The sequence below is a fragment of the Sceloporus occidentalis genome, unplaced genomic scaffold (assembly GCF_023333645.1).
Source record: "Sceloporus occidentalis isolate IW3139 unplaced genomic scaffold, rSceOcc1.0.p SCAF_6, whole genome shotgun sequence".
In the NCBI taxonomy this organism is placed as follows: domain Eukaryota; kingdom Metazoa; phylum Chordata; class Lepidosauria; order Squamata; family Phrynosomatidae; genus Sceloporus; species Sceloporus occidentalis.
The window spans coordinates 119433843-119459346 of NW_028316986.1; the positions used below are offsets into that span (position 1 = coordinate 119433843).

General features: G+C 38.2%; 2 protein-coding genes across 2 annotated transcripts in view; both read right to left on the reverse strand.

Moving 5' to 3' along the window:
- The window catches only part of LOC149311320 (small integral membrane protein 8-like), a 70486-nt gene that overhangs the window by 32634 nt on the left and 12348 nt on the right, over positions 1-25504 (reverse strand). The gene's annotated exons all lie outside the window — the stretch shown is intronic.
- The window catches only part of ZNF292 (zinc finger protein 292), a 51965-nt gene continuing 33161 nt past the window's right edge, over positions 6701-25504 (reverse strand). Inside the window, exons 5-8 of the mRNA XM_089530798.1 lie at positions 23323-23525; positions 21064-21200; positions 19570-19711; positions 6701-14835 (exon numbers count right to left, since the gene is read on the reverse strand). Coding sequence (XP_089386924.1) covers positions 7612-14835; positions 19570-19711; positions 21064-21200; positions 23323-23525 — 7706 coding nt within the window. The 3' untranslated portion in view covers positions 6701-7611. The remainder of the gene's footprint in view (positions 14836-19569; positions 19712-21063; positions 21201-23322; positions 23526-25504) is intronic.

The window sequence follows — 25504 nt, forward strand, 5'->3', positions numbered from 1 at the left end:
CTGTTATATCCTCTTGAATGTAGAGCATACAGAGTCTATCCACCTCAAACCTCAGCTTATTATCTCTTCTCTGAAACTATCAGCTTAATTTCTTATTCCGCTTCAATAAGAAACCCAGGTTTAACTTCATTTGATCAGAATTTTGCCATTACCACCTATTTCTAAATCCCTCCACTACTTAAATTTATATTATTGTCTGGTTCATATATTGAGTTGACCCATCCCATCTGCAGAGGTTTGGTTCCGAGGGCGCCCACGGATAGGAAAAACACAGACAGTTGTGCCCGTATTATTCAGTGAGTAGCAACACACACACGTCCATGTTTATACACCATCACTGAATAATATGGAGTGTGGCAATCCACAGGTGGTCAAATTTGCAGCTTTAGATTTTTGTTTCCTGAGTAAAAGTGTGTAACAGATTCAAAATATCCCATTTCTGTCCACTTTGGATTCTTTGCTTCAAGTACTACAGTGTTTCTATGTTCCATTTCTTGTTTTACTATGTCTAGCTTTCCTTGATTCATACTTCTCACATTTCATGTTCCCATTTTTGTTGTGCAACTTTGGATCTTCCTTTCATTTCTGAGCACATCAACAGCTGAATGTCCTTTCAGCTTGAGTCCTATTGTGTCATTAGTCACAGCACTATTCATATTTGTCCTCTGCTCTACCCTAGTAGCTCGTTGACTACTTTCTGACATGGAAGTTTCTTCTTTGGGCATTGTCTCTTGCTTTATTTTGGATTGTCTCATCATACGATTTCCATAGTAAAAGACATTAAAAAAGGAGTTTACTTTTCAGTACTAACAAGTGTTAGCTATGGTACCACTGCTGTTGTCTCTGAGAGATCCTCCACCAGTGTTACCCTCCACTACTGCTGCTGCCCAGTAGCTGTTTGGCACATTTAGTCTGGCTCCTCAGCATAAGCTTGTCACGGGAGACCCTACAAGCAGCACTGCTACCATCAGCATAACTCCTTGCCTCAAAGCAGTATGTAATCTTACAACTGTGGAAAGGTAGTGCCATGATGATCATGTAAATGTAAGAAATAATTCTACCATCTTGAAAATAAGAGAAAAACTCTAATCTCCGTTCAGATGGGTTGGAAGAGAAGAAAGCGTATGCTAGCTCAAGGCTTGTCCACATACAATACTGAACAGTTGTTTAGCCATACAGGCTAACAAAATGTTAAATTCTATGTTGTGTATATTACTTAACAATGGACCACACATAATGATTATGTATAATCAAACCAGATTGCCAGAAGAAAACAGCAATTTTCAGCAGTGTTTTAAAATCTTTAGATCTAAATATTTTTGCACAAACTAAATTTTAAACAGAGATTTCTCTCAGAACATTTTGGGAGAGGAGATATTTTAAGTGCCATAGGATTGAGCTGTTAATTGCATACATATCTACATTTGGTTTTAAGTTAACATTGAACTCTCCCAGATTTGTCTAAGACTGGTGAGTTCTTCTGACATAGTTCATTGGGTTTCCCTGGTTGTTGCCACTGCATCCATTCTTTTTTGGGCTGTTTCTAGCAATTTCTTGAGATTGCACTAGGGTTCCTATGATATCATAGGATGCTATGTAGGGAAAATTTTCTTTCTTTCTTTCTTAAAAAAAAGTTGTAGTGCTATAGTACAAAATTGGTCTTTCATTGATGCAGTGGTCCTGTAACTCTTTAAAAAACAACTCATGAAAATGAAAGGAGGGGAACTTTTAATTTTTTTTTTTTAAATCCCATTGCAGGTGGGAATAAAATGTGTCAGAAAACAGTCTCCCATAACAGAAACATCATATGAATTTTTGACTGAAAACTAAAATAAATATCTCAACCTCCTGACAAATTTGCCCTATCTGGAGGAGTCCACAGTCAATATAGGCAGACAAGAGGGTAATGCTATGCAGACCTTGCTGGACTGTACTACAACAACCATTCTTATTAGGAACTATGTTGGAATGTTTTCTTATGAATGAATGCTCTTATCTTCCAGAATACTGGAATTCACAGCACAGAGTGAATTCTACTGCCAATTAAACCCTCAGGTTATATAGTCCAACAATAGCTACATCACATGGTATTGCCAATCACAATGCAGAGCTACAAGTAGATTGTCTAAGAGCACATCAGCAAGGCACCAGATCCCATCTGATATTGGAAGCTAAGCAGGATCAGCTATGGTTAGTACTTGGGTGGGAGATTGCCAACAAATACTAGGTACTGTAGGCTATATTTCAGAGTATTCCTTGCCTGAGAAAACCATTAATTAATTAATTAATTAAATTAGTCATATGCCAACAGCTTATTTGATCACATACTCACACATACAAACTACAGAGGAACAGTGCTCTCCTTAAGCTAATATGGAAGCACTCTATGAGCATATAACGACCAAAAAAGAAATTATGCCAGCTGCCAAGTTCTTACCACTTTTCTGTGGTCTAGTGCATGTCCAGCAAGTTTTAATCAAAACAATTTGTGTTGAAATAAAAATAACATTATGCTTCCAGTGCTTCCATGCTAACGAAGACTTGTATCTAACTGGACAAGCAAAAGGCAACTCATACAATGTTACTTTTCCTCTCCAGCCCAACTTGTGTCTGAGATGCCCACGAAGCAAGGGGTTGTGTTGCACATGGATGAAGCAATAACAGGAAGTTTCCCCAAATGTTCTTGTGCTAGTGGAATCTCCCTTGGCAAAAACGTTCAGTTTGAGGCTATTCCCTACTACCACTGCACCACTGTACAATAGCCCGAGCTTACAAATCATAGAATCAGAGTTGGAAGAGACCCACAAGGGGCATCCAGTCCAACCTCCTGCCATGCAGGAACTCACAATCAAAGCATCCCCGACAGATGGCCATCCAGCCTCTGTTTAAAGACCTCCAAAGAAGGAGACTCTACCACTCTCTGAGGGAGTGTGTTCCACTGTCAAACAGTTCTCACTGTCAGGAAGTTCCTTCTAATATTTAGGTGGAATCTCTTTTCCTGTAGCTTGCATCCATTGTTCCGGGTCCTATTCTCTGGAGCAGCAGAAAACAAGCTTGCTCCAGTCTCAGTATGACACCCTTTTAAATATTTAAACAGGGCTATCATATCACCTGTTCACCTTCTTTTCTCCAGGCTAAACATACCCAGATACCTAAGGAGTTTCTGTCTTCTGAAGATGGCTTTTGGAGGGATGGCAGACAAAGAAAAATTATTTCATATAGATCAAGATCTGTTCATGCAAAAACTAAATAGTGCCTTCTGGTTTTGGGTACTCAGGCAGCTAAACTGAATAATTGTTGCAGCCATATTCAACACACACCACAAAGAGAAAAAATGAAGCACCTCCCATGGCCATTCATTGGTTTGTGGAGATGATGCAGGATTGGAAACATGTCTGGCTATGGCCTATACTATAGCAAGTTACATAATCACCGCCTTAGTGCTGCGATCCATCAGGGCCCTCCAGACCTCTCAGCACTGCTGTAATCATTTTGTGTCTGGCTAAAGGGACATAACAAGACACTTTTCCAATCTTGCCCACTTGGTACAGTATTAGCCCGCATGGCTAATACCCTAGCCAGGAGCAAGTTTTCTAGGATGGTTGGGTGGAAAGTTGTTGCCCAGGACCTTTTCCCTCCCAGAAAGCAGACTACTTTTTGCTCTATGAAACAATTATTATGCTATTTTAATAATTTAGGGACTGATAAGAAGTGAGGAGAATACCTAGAGTTCCTTCAGGTGTCAGATTTGGCCCTGAGATCCCCAGCTATCCATTTGGTTTTCATTAGACCTCTCTGGTACCTTCACACAAAAGGGCCTGTTTTTATAGCTAATAAATCACCTGAGGGAAAAGGATGGAACTCTATCAGACTGCAATTCCTCTTATTCCCTGTAAAAAATGAAACCAATCCACATTAGCATTATCATTTCTCAATTGCTTGTACCTGCCTGCTCCAGTGAACCCCAAGCAGCCAATTTCCTTTCTTTTAGGGCTGAAGCTGATGAAGTGCCTCCCCTTCAACTGGATTAGAGTTGAGCTTGGAGTATACTTGGATGGGTTCTCCTTATTCCAATGGTGGGATGTGGGATGAACTTTTCAGAAAGAATTAAAGTTTCACCTCTCATAAATTTATAATCATCCCAAATCCAGTCTTTCTCTAGCACCTAAGCCAAAGAGAGGCCAGGGAGTGATGGAAATCAGACTCACACATACACACCTGGGTGCCAACATGCAGATGAATTTTGCTTTTAAAACTGGCATTACCAATGGCAGCTGGTGGCATGTGCACAATGCAGAAGCTGATTTTGTATGACAAAATGTTATAGGATGCTGTTGTAAACAGTAAAACAAATGGATAATTCAACATTCTGCAATGTGCAGGTTACCATGGTCAATTATCAGGAATGATGGGATTTGGAGTCCAAAACATCTGGAAAGCACCAGGTTCAGAAAGGATGCTAATATACCAGCGTCCTAATAGTACAGTTGGCCCTCTGTTTTCGCCGGGAATCTGTTCTGGACCCCCATGAAAATGGAGGCTCATGCACATTCAAGCCCCATAGGCATGAATGGGGCGTGCCCCCATGTGTGTGGCTAAGGTGCACACACCATTGAAGATAGCAGAGGTCACCCCTCTGTGGATATTCAAGGGCACGGATCTCAGATCCGCAAGTTAGGAGGGGTGACTGTATTGTAAAAATCCAAATGGAACAGTGGAAGAAAAGACAGATTGTACCAAGAAGGGATTAAAACTAATCTATATGTACCATATTATTTCCAACATATAATACACAACTAGAATGTTCTTCGTCTGGCTGTCAAGAAACACTTTCAAATATGTTATTAAAAGTTCCCTTAGGATAACAGTGACTGTTTAAATAATATTTTCAACAATGCTGGGAAACTAGAACCAAATTCTCCTCACATTGAACACCACCCCTCCCCCAAATTTTGATATCCTTCATGCATATGCCTTTTTTACTCATCCTGATCTAGAGTGGTGATACAAAATAAAATAATCTGCTGACTGCCAGTATTTACTTTCCTTCACAACTGTGGGTTAGTTGATTAATCTGCAAATTTTCCATATTACAGAAACAATTCTGAAAAGTCCTTGCTGGCAATGTACTAATCCATTCTCACTCCTACTGCTAGAGGTTTGGTTTTACCTCCAAAATGGTAGTGGTGGGGGAAGGAATTGTGTTATTCATTTCTTTAATGATTTTCTTTAGGAGAAACTTAACACTTACAACAAATTATGTAAGCTGACAATGAAACATGCAATACTGAAATAATAAATGACACAAGACCTGCAGACTAATTACTCCTGCAGGCTGTTGCTACAATGAAGAAATAAAGCAGTTTGGCATCACTTTAACTGTCATCCTGTGGAATCCTAGGATTTGAAGTTTGATGAAGCATTCAGCCTGGCCTGTCAAGAGAAATTTGGTGCCTCATTAAACTACAAATCCCAAGTTTTGAAGGATACAATCATGGTAGTTAATGTGGTATCAAACTGCTTTATTTCTGCAGTGTGGATACACTCTTAGGTCCAAAACACACCACAGAAATAATCCTGTTCAAGACCGCTTTAACTACCCTGGCTCAATGCTAGGCAATTCTGAAAGTTGCAGTTTTGTGATACATTTAGCCTTCTGTGTCAGAGAGCTGGTGCCAGAATAAACTACAATTCCCAGGATTCCCTACCATTGAGCCAGGGCAGTTAAAGCAGTCTCAAACTGGATTATTTCTGCAGTGTGTTTTCTACCTTAGTCTTCTTCCACTGCTATCAGGCATGCATTTACCTAAGAAAAGGAAGTTATTTATTTCGTGTGTACACATGCATTAACCTGGGCACACTTTATTTGGTCCCTTCACATATCTTCATCATGTTGATATGATGAAAGACAATCATGTTCTTGATGACGCCAAGTATTTCCAGAAGACAGAGTTCCCAGGATACAGAGTGTATAAAAGTCTGAATGAGTATATTTACTGCTACCATGCTAGGGAAGAACAGGGTTTCTAGTAAGGTCATGAATAGACATTTTCCTTGCCCCAACCTGGGTGGAGTAATAAAAGAGGCAAACCACTCTTTTATTACTACACCTTCTCTCTTGTTGTTTCCTTGTGCTTTACTGCTGACAACCAAGTCTTCAAGTTGCTGGGCCATCTTAAATGAGAATGTGGATAGTAAGGTTGGGGACACTGGACTTTCTGCTCCAACAAAACTATCCCACATCTTCTTGCTGGGTTATGAGCTAGTACATTAAATATATTTCAGTGTGCATACACTGTTAACTTCAAGTGAAAATTGATTTTTTTCCATTTAAAATGTTTTCATTTTGTAAAAAGCCAGACAAATAAACTAAAAAAATCACCAGCCTAGTTTCCAATTGAAGCTATGAATGAGAATATAGTTCCATCTCTTATGAGAGTATGATTTTTTTTCTCTTAAAGAGCATAAATTCACTTTCTATTCAAAATGCATTTTTGTGCTTCTAATGCTGTTGTAAACAATACCTATTTTACAAATGGATATGTAGACAGTATAATCAAACTAAGTGATTTAAAAATCCATTCCTGACAAAAAATATCATTTTCAAAGGAGTGTTGTAGAAGTTATGATGTAATACCTATACACCAATGTAAAATTTTAAAAAGCAAAAAGGATCTTTATAAGATAACATGTATAAAACAAGAATTGAAATGTGATTTTATTTAAGGCAATACTGGGCTACTTCACAAATCACCACCTCAAATATATACAGTGCTCCACACTACTAATTTTCTATCACATTCACGATGGGTTATTCAATACCAAACTGTTGTTTAAATCTTCCATGTCAGCAAACTATTTAAAATTTACATTTACATTATATTATGGAAGTGGAAGAGTTTTAGATCCACTCAAAAGCAATGCAAGTGCAGTTGCATGAAAACGTTCTGAGAACTATAGCTCAATACCATCCAAAGACACTGGATGTTTCAAGTTACAAATACAACTGTGTCAGTATGTATTTTAACCATGTGTGATCTGATCCAAGTTTCTGTCCTGTACACATACCCTATGCAAAATAAACTAGATATGGTAGACTTACCTAGTCTTTACTTCAAAAAGTTTTAAGTTTAAAAGAACATTTAAAAAAAAACATAATCACTTAGTTACAAATTAAAATTCTGAATATAAATGTGTCATTTAATATTTCAGACTTACAGACTGCTGGTTGCAGCAAATGATTTACAATAATAAATATATACAAAAATGTATCTACAAATAAAAAGTACTGTTATATATGAGCAGTGACTGGTGAACGATACCACAGACAATTTCACAAAGATTTCAGTCATGGAAAAGGGACATTTGATAAAAAAATTGAGGTTTTTGATCAATTATTTACAAAACTGAAACAATGATTCTGTTCCAAGTCCCATAGGGATAAAAACAAATAAAATTACATGACAACTGTCATGAATTTTGCTAGGTTAAATCACTTCAAAAGAAAACCTTAAGAAATAGCATCATGCTCAATGGCTTCCTACTTTTAAAAATGCAGTACAGGTCACATTTAGACACCATTGGAACAAGGAGTCCACTCATATTACCTGATTATTTTGTAACCTCTGCTTTTGCCTCCCCATGTTCATCAACTCTTGCCAGACTGACAATAGGTTTCATTTTCTGAAGTTGCTTCAACACAAGCTCAGTGCAATCTTTAAAAGTCTTATCTAAAACTATTTTTACAGTACCACTACACTGAAATTGTGATGTGTTAACAAACTGTACATATGTTTCACTTTCTGAATATGATCTTCGTCTTGCAAAAGAGTTCTTGTCATTAGATTTTCTTGATTTTGAATGAGAACCTTTCCTAGTTCCACAATTATTGTAGCTCCTCTCTGTATTTTTCTTTTGCTTCACTGCAGACTCTTCGAGGAACTTGAGAAAAGATACTTCAAACCCCATGGGCTTAAATGAACTCCAGGCAAAAGCTGAAGAATCTTCTTCAGTAGTTTGAACTGCAACTGCAGTTTCCTCCTCTCTGTGCACACTACTTAATTCAACAGCCAAGACTTCTTCCTGCTTCTCAACTTTTTTCTTTTTATTTTGTGTTGCAATTTTTTCTTTGCTTGCCCTTTTTAAATTACTGTTTACGCCCTGCTGTTCTGTAATGGAAGAGCTAGTTTCTTGATAGTCACTATTTACATCAGGAGTGGGTTTTGCATGGTTCTCTAAACTTGTGAGGTCTTCATTTATAAGTTTGGTAATGAACAATTCTGCAAGTTCATCCACCTCATCCTTCTCACTCTTTTCAGGTTCTTTCTGCACCACTGGTGGAGGGGGTTTCAAGTCTGCAGAGACATTTGATGTATGTGGCTCCAATTCTTTTAAATCACAGCTTTTGACATCACTTGCTTCTTTCTGTGAAGGTGCTTCTTTTTCTTCTGAATCTGAATACTTGTTTGAGACAATTAAGAGATGCCTGTGTTGTGAAGTAAATGCTTTAGACAACTTGTGACATTTATAATGCCTAATTATATTATTTTCACTTGTGACAACTGATGAACAGCCTTTTATCATACAAGGATATTGCATTACAAATTTGTTTGTGCATTCAGATAAGGCCTCATCCCTAGCCTTTATTGAATACACATACTTCCCACATTTCAAAGAATATGCCTTACTGTCAGAAGCCTGACCCATTTTGAAGTTTTTGTTTTGTATAGCAATAACCTTCTTTCGCCTCATCCTGATTATTTTGTTTCCATGCTTTCCTGCTCTGTATTTTAATCCTTTATATTTAATTTTCATATTTTTTCCCTGATTAGCTTTGCTTGAAATATTTTCTTGACCTGGTGTAAGGAATCTTCTAGGTCTTATTAGATGGTCTTTATGCCTCTCATTATGCTTATTAAAAATATGCCGTAAGAGATTAGACCTTGTTGCATAAATACGGTCACAGCCTTCACAGTCACACTTGTACATGCCATCGTCTGTTTTGTTCTGCTTTATCTTTATTCCATGATCTGTCTCAAGATGTATAATATAATTAACATATTCTGTAAAGGATGATTTACATTCAGACTGATCACAGGGGAATCTTCCAACATCCAGGGCTGACCTCACACTCCCAATTTCCTCAGGAGTCATCTCATGAAGTTTCATATAGTGCTGAATAAGACTAGTAACTTTTTGAAATATCCTTGAGCAATTTCTCACCTCACATCTGAATTCTTTTACTGTACTTTCAGTTTCTTCACAATCTTCTTCTTTACCAATATCCTCATCTTTGCTTGGCTCACTTTCTTCTTCTGCCTCCTGAGAGAATGATGGCAGATCAGATTTATGTACAGCCTGATAATGAAGAATCAAATTCTGTTGTATTGTAAAAGCGGCAAAACAGCCTTGGTGCACACACCTGTAAGGTCTGTATGGACTATACGTAGTAGGAAATTCCAATGGTTTGTGTACTATTTTTTTATGTTTTCTTTCTTCCTTTTCCTTCCTATGTCTTCTAATCTTGCGTACTTTTGGCTGAACCTGTGTATTATTAAGTGGGGCTACACTATGAAGCTCTAGAGGAACCAGAACTACTTGTGAAGGCTTTTCAAATTTTTCAAGAGCAGCAGGAATACTTTCTGGCATCACTATTTCTGGCATCACCTTTTCTGGAACTTTCTCAGATTCTATATACCTTTCTTCCTTTACTTCAAGTTCTTCACTCAACTGGGATTGATTTTTACTTTCCATTAACACATATTTTTTTAGTTCAACATTTTTTAGTTCAATCGACCTTTGTATTAAGTTTGCAGTTTTATTTTGGGACCTTCTTCCATAAGGCCTTTTTAGTTTTAATTTTACCATTTCCTCTGTTGTGAAGTGATGCACTAATTGACAGTGTGCTCGGAGGTTAGAATTTCTAGTAAATGTTTTTGGACAGGTAGCTACAACACATTTGAATGGAGCATATTTCAACTGGTGTTTCTTGATTTCTAATATCATTTCTGCAGTGTATTGATGTATTTTGCTGTAGTGTTTAAATAATGCATCCTTTGTCATAGCACTATAATTACAGCCTGGAGCCTGGCACATAAATGGCTTATGGACTTTTTCACCAATGTGAGGACGTGTTTCTGAAACTGGCTGGACAAGAGATGTGCTCTCAGCTGTTATAACTGGAACAGGAATTTGTGGCAACAGTGCATCTGAGGGAAGACAAGGAATTATATTGTCAAATACCTGGCTTGATGTTTCACTTTCCAATTTCAGCTTTTTCAATCCTTCTAAAATTTCCATGATCTGGTTATCATCTTTCTGCGAGGTTTCTGATTGAGAAAGGTTAGTTTTGGAAAGAATGATATTCTGTGTGTGTACTATTTGTTCACTGGGTTCAGCTGGTTTAATGTTGTGTGAAGGGTTTTCCAAAGCACACTCAGCAGTTTTAATTTGTTGTCTTTCTAACAATTCAATTGACACCTCTTGGACTTCACTTTTAACTTCAACAACCTGAGAGTTCATTGCGGTTTTAATTATTTCAAGAGTCTTTTCAAAATTCTGAATAACACTATCTTCTGAAGAACCAAAATTAGTATTTTCTTGAATGCAGGAGCCTAGAGTGACCTGAGAAATACTATTTTCATCTTTTACTAATAGATGAGCTATTTCCACAGGGGTTTCATGACTAGTTTTGAAGTTCTCTTTAACATTGGCAGTTAATTCATTGTCCACACTACTCATTTTTTGTGTTAGATTCTCTATTAACACTTCAGTGTCACAGTTTGCCAGTACATTTGACTGCAACTTCTCTGCAGGTATTTGCACATTTCCTTCAACATTTCTGTCTAGAATTTCCAATGTTGTCAAATCATTAATTACTAGTTTCTGTGAAATGTTAGGCACAACTAATGAAGTAGCTGCTTTTTTCTTTTTCTTTGAACTACACGCCCCCCTTTTATCCAAGCTACAAAATTCTGAACCTTTGATACTACTTATGACTGAAACTCGTGATGTGTTGTTTCCAAAATTATGTGTAGGGGCATCAGAATTAGAAACTACATTGGAACATAAACCATTTTCAATAGTCTTAAGTATTAAATCATCTGGAAATACTGGTAAATTGCTGCATTCTTCTACTGATGAAATTTTGGCATTAAGTGTTTTATTTTGGTCTGTTAGCAAGGTAGTTGGGTTGCAAACTGTTGATAACAAGGGTGACACACCTGGACTTGGCAAAACTGTTGCACTTATTTGAGAACTACCAGTGATACAACTAGTTGTCATTATATGTGGTAACATCTCCGCAGCATCAAAAGTATTTGGAATGCCTGCAGTTTCCAAGGCTTGTTTGATAATTTCACTTCCTTCATCATTTTCACTTGTATTGATGCTAGTTATATTGGTCCGTGGAAACAAATTTTGCAAAAAAGCAGCAGTCCGATTTTCTGTAGCAAGCAGCTGTAGAAATGATGGCTCTTTGAAACACACTTCTGGATTAAAAGCTGACTCCTGTTGTTGCTGTAAATTTAAAGCATTTGAAGAAAGAATCATACTAGCAAGTAGAGAAGACTGCCCATTAAGCTGCAGAGCTTCAGGAGAAATTTCTGATTCATCCAGGGGTTTACAGTAAGACCGTTTAGAAAGATGACCACCAAGTGATCTGGGATTGGAAAACACTCTGTAGCATCTACTACAAATAAATTTGCCATCTCTGATAATTGCTGGCCATTTTGCCCGTTTATTATGTTTTGGTTTTTTGTCTTTTCCATCTGGATCTCGCCTACGATCCTTTTTTGCTTTTTCTGCTACCAGAAGTTGTGGAGTGGTTTCACTGAAGTTCTCATTATTCACTTGTGAAGGGAAGAGCACATCAACACTTTCATCTTTTGGAAAAGAATTAGTGTTTCCTTCTAGTTGGGAGGAAAAATGATTGATACTGTTTTCCATTTGTGAAAAGACAGAAGTTGGGCAATTATCAGCTGAGGATGAGAAAAGAGAAATTGGACCATTTTCTGCAGGTAAAGGAAGGAAAGGATCTGAACCACTGTCAATGTTTAGGGGCATGACTGGTCTTTCTAGTTCATCTAACTGGGAAGGTAAAGTTGCATTAGACAGACTTCCCATTTGAGAACTTAATGTATCTTCTGGCTCATTTTTAATAGTGGAAGAGAGACATGTATTTATACCATTTTCATTAGGTAACAATGAATTATTCATACTTTCCAGACGTGTTGGAAAAAGAGCATTAGATAACTGCTGTAACTGACTTGTACATGTAGAATTAAAACTGTTATTAGCTTGTTGAGGAAAAGCATTGCTAGTGGGAGTAACTTGTGATGTTAAAAAATAAACAGTTTTGTTATCATTTGGCAAATTTTGCAAACTGCCTGCTTTTCGACTTTTTTTGTTCTTGTGCTGCATCTTAAATGTAGCATATTGATCAGGATGTGCTGTTTTCATATGTTTACCAATGCTTTGAGAAGAATTGTAGATTCGAGTACATCCCTCAACCTGGCAGGTGAACTTCTGAACTGGAGATGATAATGGTATGGCTGGAACAAAAGGAGGGCCTAAGCTGTTCTGGGCTGGAGCAAGTGTAACTCCTTCTAAAGTCTTCAAAGGGAGATTGTACAGATTCGAAGCACTGATAATGCTTTCTTCAAGCTGAGACTTGGGGAGAGGTGAATTTTGATAATCCAACTCATTCTGCATGAGTGATAAATGGTTTCTCTCTTTTTCTGGGCTTTTTGTTGAAAGGACTTCAGGTTCAAGCTTGCATGAATTAAGGGAAATGGTTTGGGATTCACTAACACTACCAGGTTCCTTTGTTTCCAGGAAAATTGCAAGATCATTGCAAGTATCTTCTACGGTTGAGCATAACTGCTGTATTACAGCTGCACTGCTATCTATTTTAGTAATTCCAGGAGGTAGTTTACCCTTCCTTGCCATATTTTCTCGAATTTTTTGACCCAAGAGAGGCATCAAAGCATTGCTGGCTAGAACTACTGGTTCTGGCTTTGCTGGCGCTTGTATGGGTTGCTCTATGCTTCCAGTGGAGATTGGATTAATCTGTTCTTGTACAATTACTGGTATTCTTGTTCTTTCGGTCAAAAATGATTCATCTTTGATCTGCTCTGTGACATAGTTTTCTTCTTTGAAAGAATTATTTAAGCTATTTCCAAGGGGCAGCATCAATGCTTTTTCTGGATGGATTTCTTCAGCACTCTCATTTTCTTCCAAAGACTGAGGAAAAACAGTGTCATCTTCATTGCCTTTCAGAGGCTGAGGCTGAGGCACAGCTGTCTCAACCTCAGACTGTACAACAGTGTCAACATCAGACTGTTGTATTTTTTCAGATTTAGTGTGATCTTCAAGATGTTTTTCTAATTCAGTCTGTGAACGGTAAACTTTCCCACAACCTGCAAATTTGCAGGTGAAAGTATTATAATGCTGTGCTTCATGATCATAAAGCAAATATGCTTCTGAAAAAACTCTTCCACATTTAGGAAACATGCACTTTGCCCTGAAGACTGGGTGCTCTTTTCTGTGACCCAGAAGTTCTGCATAACTGTTAAAGCTAGCCTTACATTTCATCTGAATACAGATATAGGGTTTGCTGCCACAGTGCATTTGTAAATGATCATTAAGGTGGGTAACACTTACAAAATGTCTTCTACAGTACTGGCAAATTACTTTTTTGCTTTGCATTTCAAGAAAGCGTTTAGCTTCTTCATTGTCTTTGTGACCTTTTGCATGTGCAATCAAATTTTTAAAATATTTAAAGCCTTTTTTACATAAGGTAACAGGGCAGGTAAACTCATTGACAGGCAATGGTTTTTGGACTGGCATTATCTCTGGAACATATGATTTATCTTTTTCATAATTTTCATCATCAGAGCCATCATTGTCATTAAAAACAATGAAATCCGCAGCATAAAGACTGTTCTTTTTAATGTGTCGTTGTTCTGGCTTAACTATAGTATTATTCTTCTTGTTCACACCTGTGGTTGTTGTTTTTGGTGGTCTTCCTAGCTTTCTCAGTGGTTTCATTGCAGCCAGCCTCTCTTTACTTGACTTCTTAACATGTAGTGTCACATGAGGAACAAAAGTTTCTTTAGAACTGAAATTCTGTGCACATATTGGGCAGCTATAAATTCCATCTTTATAGTGTTTTTGTGCATGCCTAACTATTCTGTGTCCAAGAAATTCTTTGTCACAGAGTACACAATATTGCATGTATGCCTGCCAGTTCCTGAATCTAGCAGATATAAATCCCCGCTCTCTCAATTTTTTTATTTCTCGGTTTTTCTGTTTTTTATCTCTAATGGCTCTAAGCAAATTTGTAGCTTCATCAAAACATCCAGAAAGTCCATTCACTGATGTTTCTTTGTTCTCATCCTGGCAGTCTTCTACCTTTTCATGCATTTCAGTATCATTCAATTCATCTATCGATGATACAATTGATGCCTCCTCTCCCATCAAAGCAAGACACTGACGTTTTAGCATTTTCCAGTCCCAAAACTCTGGATCAAAAGGCCACTGCATTTTTAATACAAGTAGAAGTTCACAGCGCAGTGAATTTGGTATTGGAAGATTTTCTTCATCATATTTCTGGTCTGGTTGATTGTACAGTATTTCTACAGCATAGTATGCATCCACAGTAGGCCCCAGTAGAAATTCACTTAGTTGACAAGCGCGTTTAACCTCCAAATCATCCGGCAATAAGCAAGATATAGTCTTGCAAATGGAAATCTTGACTTCTGTATTCTCACTAGCTTCCAAACGCAATGCTTTTACACAAAGTTCAATACAAGTTGCAAGTCCAGCCGCATCAATCTGTAAAGTAAAAAACAAATTAAAGAGCAATTCACTACCAGGTTCTGCATTTACAAATATTATTTAATCCTATTTCACACGTTCTCGCTTCTTTGCTCTTAAAAGACAACAGTCTAGATTTTGCCAACATTAGTTAACTATTTCAGAAAATCACACTGTAGAATTCAGTTTTCAACTCATTTGCCACTGTTGCCGACGCTGACAGAAACCGAAAATTCCTATATGAAGCTCAGTTAGAACTTTGAAATGAATGGTATTAATTTAAGAATGTAAATATGATCCACAGACATATTAATAACAACAAGCGGGAGTGTTGGCAGAAAAAAAAAAAGAAAGAACTCTGTTTCTTAACTGAGTTGGGAATCATTCTTTAGAGATGCCTACTGTAACTACCACATTCAAATGCATACTTGTATGCTGGCTTCAGAGAAACAAATACAAGGATATTTGTGTAAGGGGACTTGCCCACTAGTTTCCTGTGCTACTACTCCAAAGCAGCTGCTACTGTCTTGAAGATGATGCAGAAGTAGCTGAGGCAAGGAGGAATTAGCTGAAATTGGTTATCTGGTCTTTTAGCAAGTGCAGGGTGCTACAACACGGAAATAGTACAAGAATGTCTATTTGTGTATGTGTCTTGAAATCTATGCTTCTTTGGCTCTATCTCAGTATCTTTAGTAGCTCTTAAGACACAAACTTCCACACAATCTACAGATGTTTTGCATGCAATGAAAGCAGTGGTCTGTGGGAGCTGAGAATAAATCTCAAAAGAAACAGGCAGATATATCATATAGATTGCCCAGTCCAAATTTAAGGGATAACTACTACAAAAGAGAATTACCAGGGAGGACTAACCAAAACAACAGTAAAGCTGCAGCTCCCTGCCCTAGTGTAGTAATGGGGACCACTGGTCACCAAATTGTTATATACTGTCCTGAAACTTCTTCCCACAAATATAACATTTTTCTTCTACTCAGATGAACAAGGTAACCCAGCATGATATCTCCCACCATATATCCACAGGTTAGTCTGGAAAATTACTATATCAAATCAGAGTATAAGAAGGCTGTTTTCCTGATATTGTTCTTTAAATCTGTAGCGGTGAACTTAGTCTTGTAACAACAACAAAGAGTTTTGTAGCAGCTTAAAGATTAACAAGGCTTTCTTGGCATAAACTTTCAATGAATTGGAATGGAGTCCATGAAATGTCTCACAGAACTCTTTGATGTTTCTTAAATGGTTCTCTGTAAAGTGACACATAGGAAATCCACACCTCTGCAAACCAAACAACCAGAAGTTTCCGGAAAGATTAAAATCCCCAGAAGATGCCTGGAGCCTTCAGAAAGCCACATTCTTGGCATGCCAGAATGCACACCACTGGGATTGTTCTTACTGCAATGAGCACCCAAGAGGGTAGTGGACAGGTGACTGCACAGAAACTACTCACAATTATGGGAAATGATTTCTTTGTGGTGTCTGTGCAGCTTGATTTATAGCAACTTAGCAAGGCAAAAATATCTGGTGATGAGATGCAAGAAGAAATTATTTTTGCAAGCTAACAATATTTTGTCATCTGTCAGGTTCTGAAATATTGCAAGAGACAATATTCTGCAAGATGACACATTAGAATTGATTTTAATGCTGGACATCTAGTGTTTAATACGAACAGGCTGTCTAATATAAAATCTGATCAGTTAACTTGTTCTAACTGACAACATCAAAGGTTCTTTGGAAAGAACCTTTTCAACTGTGTGCCTCACCAAAGAAACTACTTCTTAACTTCTGCTATTCCAAGGTCCAGGCAAGCTTCTGAGCCCCAGAACTAAACTCTAGATGCAAGTTTATCATCTCAGTGAAATCAAGGTACTCTTTGATTCAGGTGAGGGCACAATTGCTGAAGCATATTAACCAAGCTGATTCACGGTAGCCATTTTCAGCTGTTGATATGTAGCTTGTTAAGACACACACAAATCTTCTGAAAGTATTTAGTCCTATTAATGCAGAACATCAAAGTCTGGGAGACTTTTTGTAACTGCAATATTCTTTCTGTATTGTCCTACATTATTAAAACAACAAGAAAACAACAACAATAATGAAAAACAGGCAGGTACCATGGCTGAAATAAAATGATAAGTGCAAGGACAAAATCCATAGTGAATTAGAACTTTATTTTGTCCATATAAAAATTTCAGGAATTAGGGGCTTAGCAGAGATCACTATCTCACCAACTGTTCATGGGTATGGCGATCATAGGGGTAGCCAGTAGACTATCCAGATGGTGAGGAGGTAAAGGGTTATACAAAAACCATATTAAAACACTACAAGACTCTGCTGTGGGATCGGATACAATAGAACTTAATTATGTCCATCTAAAAATAGGCACCGACTTCAGCACTCTTCAAATCATGTGTGAAGCCAAAATCACTAAATCCTGTACATATAGTATTGTAGTGGTGAGTGCTTTTGCACAACTTCATTTATGATGATGATATTTATTTATTTATATCCTTCCTCCAAGTATAAGGACTCAAGACAGTATCTGGAGATGCAGATCTCATGACTATTATCTATGCTGCAGTCACAGCCAGACTGGACTAGGGTAAACACACTCTTCATGAGTCTGCATATCACAGATGTTCAGGAACTACTAGTGCAGAAGGCTGTGCTACAATAACTATGGAGGCCATTAAGTGTGTCCATTATTATTTGGCTCATTTTGGTGTGAACAGGGGCTTTCAATTTATTTTTGAGTGGAATCTGTGGTGGGAATTCTTACTTCTGAAGTCTTATATGGTTTGGACTGAAGGTCCAGACGAAGCCAGGATCAATTTCTCCTTCATGCACTTCCTTGATTGTTGAGATTGTCAACAGAAGCTTTGAATCACATTTTGCCATCCTCAGAGATACTGATGGTGCAATGGGATGTGTATCAATGGGAATGCTCCCATGCTAGACCTGTATGGTTCCTGCACTACAGCCTTTAGATATTTTGTCTAGACTGCTTTATGTTGTTTTCCTTGAACCTAACTGATTTTTGTTGACCTTGCTTTTTGTTGTATTTTTGATTTTTTTTAAACAACTGCTAGTCATTTCACTTCTGCCGTGTGACTGATATTTTTTATTTATTTTGCTTATTAACATTTGGATGTAAGCTCCTTTACTAGGAAACTCAGCCTAAAATAAATAAATAAATAAAATCAAAACAATACTGAGCAAGATTCACTTTGTACTTAAGACAAATATTATTTTTAGCCTGGAGACGACACAAAAGCCAGGTGGTCACTGAAACTGATTGGAAGGAAACATTAGGCTCTTTCTTTTATTCCTTTCTTGTGACTTCTTAGCAAAAGTGAGACATTTTGGACATTTGGAAGACGGTGAGCATGTGTTTTAGGGTCCAGGGTGAGGCTTATTCATGTGTGTGTTTTTTTTTTTGGAGGGGGCTGTGCGTTCTCCCCGTACCCGTGGTCTAAGGGAATGAGGATTCTGTTGAGTTGATTTGGTTGGAGCCAGCCCTAGCAGTTCTGTCTATCTGCTGCCTGTCTCTGGACTTCAGTCTCTAAAGAGAGAGAGGAAGGTGAGCTTGCAAGTTAGGGAAGGAGGGCTGATTGTTTGGGTGTGCCATTTGGTGGAATGAACATGTGGTCTAAAGGTGTTGGGGATTTATATAGGTGCAACCTTAGTTTCAGGAAGAGGAAAACAGCTATTATGTGAGATTGTTTCATAGAAGAGTTTGAGGGGTATGCCTACAGAACTATGTCATTGTCTGTATAGGGAATGAACATGAATGAACATGAATGGAGTTACCTGCAACATCTGTGTCACGTTTGCTTTCTTGCCAGAGAATACTGAGGGGGGATATACCTGCAGCAAGCACAAGCTGTTTGCATTGCTAGAAGAGCAGGTATAGAAGTTTGAACTCATATATCTGTACTTCAAAGTCACATGCTCTCAGTTTCTGGCGAAAGCAAGGATAAACCTCCTCTGAACAAATCTAGCCAAGAAATCCCTGTAATAGGCTCACTGCAAGTTGAATGCACTTGAAGGCACACAACCACAACAAATCTACACTTCAACTTAGAGGATGAAGCTTTTTTGGAAAGAGTGGCGCATCCTCTCCTGGAAGGGCAAGGCACAGGACATGGCTCGAAGGAGAGCCTGAAACAGTCCCCCTGATATTCTTACATACAAGCTCATGAACTGTGGGCTAAACAGATGGGTGGGTTTGTAACTGGTTAACTGACTAACCCTTCAGAGAGCGTGCCAATGGACAGAAGTGCCTTGGGGTTCTGTCTTAGGTACAGTAACAGTTGTTCAAGAGTGGAACAGATTGCCTCAGAGGGTGATGGGACACTTTTCTCTAGAGGTCTTTAAACAGAGGTTGGATGCATAGCAGTCTGGAGTGCTTTAGCTTTGTCTTCCTGCTTGGTAGTTAGTTGAACTAGATAGCTGTTTCAGTCCTTTCCAATGTTATGATTCTATATCTGGTAGTCAGAGAAACAGTATAAAGTGCTATGCTAGTGTTCTTTGTGGACAATTATGATTTCCAGAAAGTTCTGACTGGTGTCTTATGCAGGCAGAGACAGCATATGTGGGACAATGAAGAACTACTTTTATGTGTGTGTAGAATCAGTGCACCTGGTGAGTTGCAATGAGAGATGTGCTGAGTTGTTTTTCAATATAGATTTTATTTTCAATTCATACCATCTTGAAAGTAATTATGTTGCACACTCTTACCTCTGAATTTATTACTTTAATTAGGAAGAAAATGTGGTATACTGTCTTTGTTAATACAGACAGTTGACGGCATCGCTCTAGATATGTTTGTACAGAAGGCTCTACCCTCTGCTGTAGTTTACTCCAGAAGAGAGTCAGTTCCCTGAAAACAGAATTTCACAAATTTAAAGTATGTTAATGCAGAAATGCTACAGTCATTATAATCAATTTTCAGCTGATGTTCAGTGGAGTAGGGGAGGGTACAGGAAGAGGAATGCTAACTTACACGTTATAATTATATCTTGTACATTAAGGCATACTATGAACTCTTTTGGACGTTCAGTGCAATTTTTCTGTTTTGTAAGACGTTGCAAACAAAAAAAATAAAGCATAAATAGTGGCAGATTTTGTGCAGTCTATTTTTTGTCAAAATAGCATGCTGCCATTATGTTTAAATTAGAGAACTGTTTAACCTAGATTTACCCTAGCCTCTCCATGAAAAGACAATTAGTATATTTTCATATTTGTTTAGGAGCTGGGGAAAATGTCTTGCTTAGTTTATCTTAAAATCCTGAGTGAGGTAAAACTATGAGTGACTTACAAATCATCAAGTCTTAAAGTAGGTCAACAGCTTTATTTTAATAATGAAATGTAATGTGTCTTCTAGTCACTTGTTGATTTATGGTGACCTCATGAATTCCACCTACAACACCTGCTATTTTTTGGTGATTACTAACCAGGTCTGAACTTGTTTAGATTCTGTGATCACATGGGATTTCTTATCTCAATGGTATTTAGGCAGGCCAATTATAAATTCAGAGAGCATCCTTAAATGTAGTAACTTTTCCAATGGGAGTTTAGCATTTCTAAATAATGAGAATAAAGTAAGTCTTATCTATGAGATTCCTGGCTGGAGTGGGAAAGAAAATGAATAAAATTCTTGTGAATTGCTCCTCTATCATAACTTGCAACTATTGCCCATCTTTCTCAGTGAATGCTAATATAACGCATGAAATATTACAAAGTGACAACAGGGATGATTTCACACTAATTAGATATGCAAAAAAGAGATATTTTTACAGGCCCCAAATTATTAATACAACAGGTTTTTCAGGTTTACATTTCCTCAATTTCTGTTGTTCTTAGAAAGGCATCCTTACTGTCATTTCTAAAACGAGCCTTCACTGAGCAAAATGGACACGAGTAATAATTTTTTTTCTTTTAAGTTATTCATTATGACAAACAATTCATTTTTCAGTACACTACAGTTGTTCCTTCATTTTCCTGGTGGATTCGTTCTGGACCCCCTGCGAAAATGGACATTTGCATGTATTCAAGCTCGATTGGATTGAATGGCCACACACACCTGGGCATGTGCGCCATTTTAACCCTCCCCACTTGCCGGTCTGTGAAAATGGTGGGAGGACTGTATTTCTTTATTTAACAACTCTGTATATTCATCAAACCCGAATACAGCGGTTCTAGGAAAACTCAAAATGAGAGATTCCAACCTACCAGGCACAATACATCTCCCCTTGCTGTAGTTGTCGAGATAAAAATGCTGCACATAAAATTAGAGCGCTCTTCTCATCTCCTTCAGATTCTAGATTACAGATCATTTCTAAAGCATCTTTGCAATCTATATCTGCAATCTAAAGGAAGAGAAAAAATGTGACAGCACTGAATACACTTTTTGTTTTCAGATACACAATAACTGGATAACATAAAATGTAAGAAACAAACCACTGAAAGTTTTAATATTTTAATCCTAAAAGTCAGACTGTTTTCCAAAAGTAAAAGATGAAAAACCCAGCTTTATTTGGTGTATCTTTTATTAATATATATCAGGTTTAAAGCACTGTAAAAGAGGGGAAAAGTTTCCATGTATGTTTCATATAACCCAAGGTTTATAATGATTTGTACAAGTTACTTGCAGGTTAAAAATATCAAAGGAAAACATATAATTGAAAGGATTCTGAGAACTGCTGGGCTTTGGGTTAGCATCTGAAAAAATGGATGTTGAAAAGAACACATAAACGACCTATGTAGATGTACCATTAGGAGCCTTGGACTTACTTCTCTTCTTTTACAATTTACTGGCCTGAGCTGAGCCCTCCCTCCAGTTCACCTGATGCCATCCGGCCATGGAGGGAGAGATGCAGGCCCAACTCCATCGGGCCTGGCCTAGATTAAGAAGCAGAGCCCTCCATCCAGTCTATCTGCCTTGGTCCGGGCCTCAGAGGGAGAGAAGAACTGCTGGACCTGATCCCCTTCCCCACCACCATTCCCTTCTCCTTTTGTGTCATGTCTTTTTAGATTGTAAGCCTGAGGGCAGGGGACCGTCTAATTAAAAATAATAATAATTGTAAGCTGCTTTGAGAGCCTTCAGGGCTGAAGGGCGGGGTATAAATACCATAAATAATAATAAAATATTGTATCCATCTTCTTTATTCACATCACACTGTAGCACTGCATTGTTTGGAAGTTAATATTAAATATAGGCAGCATTAGACCAAGGTCTGAAGGTGGTTTTAAAACTCCAAAGAAGAGTACAGGTGCCAATGTGACATTCCCTCACACTAATGATGTGGCCCCCAAAGAAGATTACGATTTCTTGGCTGAAAAGGGTTGCTTGCCCCTGCTTTGGGTCTGACATCTTATAATAGGAGACAGTACACTTCCTCCCCTGCCAATATCTATTACATATTAAAATGAAACAGAGTAAAGGAGGATAGATGTTCCTTTTCACATATCACATCAGAAGTTCCCAACAGCAACTGACATAGCCCACAACATTTGGATAACACCAGGTTGGAAAAGAGTAAATCAGATCAATTTTGAAATTTCTCTTCAAAATCTCAAAATTAGCATTCCTTTCTATGGAGACTTCTATCCCCGAATCATTACCAAAACCATACAATCCTCTTAAGAACTTCCTGTGTTTACTTCTTATAATAATAGCCTCCTATATTAGGGATGGGAAGACTTCAGGCTTGCATGATGTAGTTTGTTTTTTACTATACTCCATAGATTCACCACCTGGAGCCTGTTGCAAAAGACATAGAATTAAAGAATTCTGAGCCCAGGAATTTGTTCTGAGTATCAGACTTCAACATGGTTCATATCTTTGCACAGAAACATCCAATCTAGGCTTACGTCAACATTATTTCATTTCAGTAGTATATTTTAGGGGGCAGGGGCATGGGAGAAAAGGTATGTTATGAAACAAGTGGGAAGTCAGCAAAAGTCCTGAAAAGCACAGAATTAAAAGTAAATCCAGAGCTATTTTCTTCCCCATTGCTGTATTACCAGGCTGTATAATGGAACAGGATGTCTTCTTACACACTGAGAAACACTTCAGTAATACAGTGGGCCCTTGGTATCCTCTGGAATTTGGTTCCAGGGCTCCCTGGGCATACCAAAATCTGTAGCTGCTCATGTCCCATTAAATACAATGGTGTAGTAAAATGGTGTTACTTATGTAAAAGGGCAAAATCAAAGTTTGCTCTTTGGAATTTATATATTTAAAAATATATATCTTCAAGCCATGGATGACTGAATCTGTGAATAAAAAATCCATGGTTATGGAGGGCTGACTGTACCTCTTATAGTTTTCTCTTACTGTGCAGAATGATGCAAGGTTAACTGCTTAAGAACTAATGTGCAGACCTCAATATCCACCCTTAAACCATGTCTCCAGATACTCTCAAAAGAATTTCTAATGCTGATGTTTTGAAAAATAAAATAATAAAATATGAACTAAAGGTGACTCACCTCCTGCATTAGCTTTTCATTTGGTGATCCAGAGCAAAGACAGACCAGGTAGGTTTGCTTAAAACTCCCTTTGCTACTTATTTCTGGGTGGTCAGAGCACACTTTTGCTAGAGCAGTTGCTTGAGTTAATTGCTTTGATTTCATCAAATGTTTAATGCGCATATCCAGTAGCACAGGGCCTTCAAATGCTAAAAATTCATCCACTGAAAGACAGATAATTAAACATATTTTCACTGCTCCATACAAGTCAAATAAAATTAATCTTCAGTATTTGATAATTAAAATTAAACATATCAAGTATCTAAAATGTATGTGAGAGACCCACTTTAAATGGAAACCACGTCCTGTCTTCATTAGAAATATATTTAATGACAGAAAGTCTAATAAGCCAAATGGCTTGGATAAGACAACAGTCAACCTGCTTCAGAATGAAGCAGCGATGAAAGAGAAAGAGCTTCAGTTCTTCACTGTTTTTATCTGTGTAGTATTTCAGTTAAATATGAACCCAAAACATTCCCAGTATCTGACATTCTCCCACAAGAAAAATGGCCGCAGTACTGTGGCAAAGCTAACTGATACCAATACCTGCTCTGTACCTGCCTTCATAGGAGAGCTGTGTTTGGAATATGCCCTTTCCAGTCCTGAAAATGCACAAAAATTAAGCTAATTCTTGTTGTGTTAAGTTAGCTATCAGTTACATGAACACCCCACAAAACATGAAAAAGACTTTTAAACCTGTTTGGATATGATTTCTTCCCTATATTTACCCATAACTCACTCAGTATAGGAATGAAGAAGAATAAACACTTGAAAATCTGGTTCATTCTTTCACTTCTCCCTGTGAAAAGTGAAGCAGGACAAAGCTGGGGAAAAGGTCCAAACCCAAACCTATACCCAATCTCTTCTCAGAGACAACTTTCGAACAGGTCCTTAGTTATGCTAACTATTATCCTGGCTGATGCACCAGCTGCAACCCTACCTGGTCACAGGACCTAGAAACGGTTGTACATGCACTGGTAACCTCTCGTCTCAATTTCTGCAACACGCTCTACATGGAGCAACCCTTGTTCTATGTCCGGAAGCTTCAACTAGTGCAAAATATGCCAGCCAGATTGGTTGCAGGAAAATCTAGGTTCAACCAAATTACACCTATCTTAAAATCTTTACACTGGCTGCCTGTCAGCTTCCGGGCATAATACAAGGTGTTGGTTATTACCTATAAAGCCCTACATGGCTTGGGTCCAGCTTATTTGAAGGAATACCTTCTCCCATATAATCCTCTCTGCACACTCAGGTCCTCCGGGAGGAACTTACTGCAGTCAGGAAATATTAGATTGGTGGTGACTTCCCAGAGGGCCTTTTCAGTTGCTGCTCCAAAATTGTGGAATGACCTGCTGGAGGAGGTTCGTCAGATCACATCTCTTGACGCTTTTTAAAAGGTGATAAAGGGGGCGTTCCCACTTGCGATTTACAACGCTTTAAAATACACCGGTATCAGTTAAATAGATTCAAAATAACCCTGGTCTTATCCCGCGTTCCGAATCGCTTTTTTTTCTTAGTTCTCATTTACCAACTGATTCGCTTTAAGTGATCCTCTTTCGTTCCTATTCAAATAAAACGGTGTTTATATAAACCGGTTTTAGCCTTATTTCGTTCCCACTCACCATTTTTGGGCTGTCAATCAAAGCAACGTCATCATAACGTCACTTTTAAATTTCGCGGTTTGTTATAAAAGAGCCAATGAGGAGGCGCTTAAAGTGCCGAGTCCTGCAATTATTCGTGGGGAAGGATGGTTGAGGGAGAGAAAACTGCCTCCCCAAAGCACTTCTGCTGCCTTGGAAAAAGACCCCAGGCTGGGGGAGGCTGCAGGCAAAGCGAATTTAGGGAAAGCTGCTTCCAGAGGAACTATGGGATGGGAGCACTCTTCCCAAAGATTCTCTTTCCAGGGTTGGAGGAGAAGGCAGATTCCGTTTGGGAAAGAGAGATAGAAAGGCTCTATCCCCCCCCCCCCCCATTGCAACCTCCCCTCTCTGTGTGGGGAGAGCCTTTCCATCTCTCTTTCCCAATCTGGGGAGACACAGGAAAGAGCTTCGGTTCCCTAAATTCGCTTTGGCCGCCCCATAGGGAGAGACTCTTTGGGGAAGAGTGCTCCCTGGGCTGTCTTGGGAGCCATGAAGCAGGG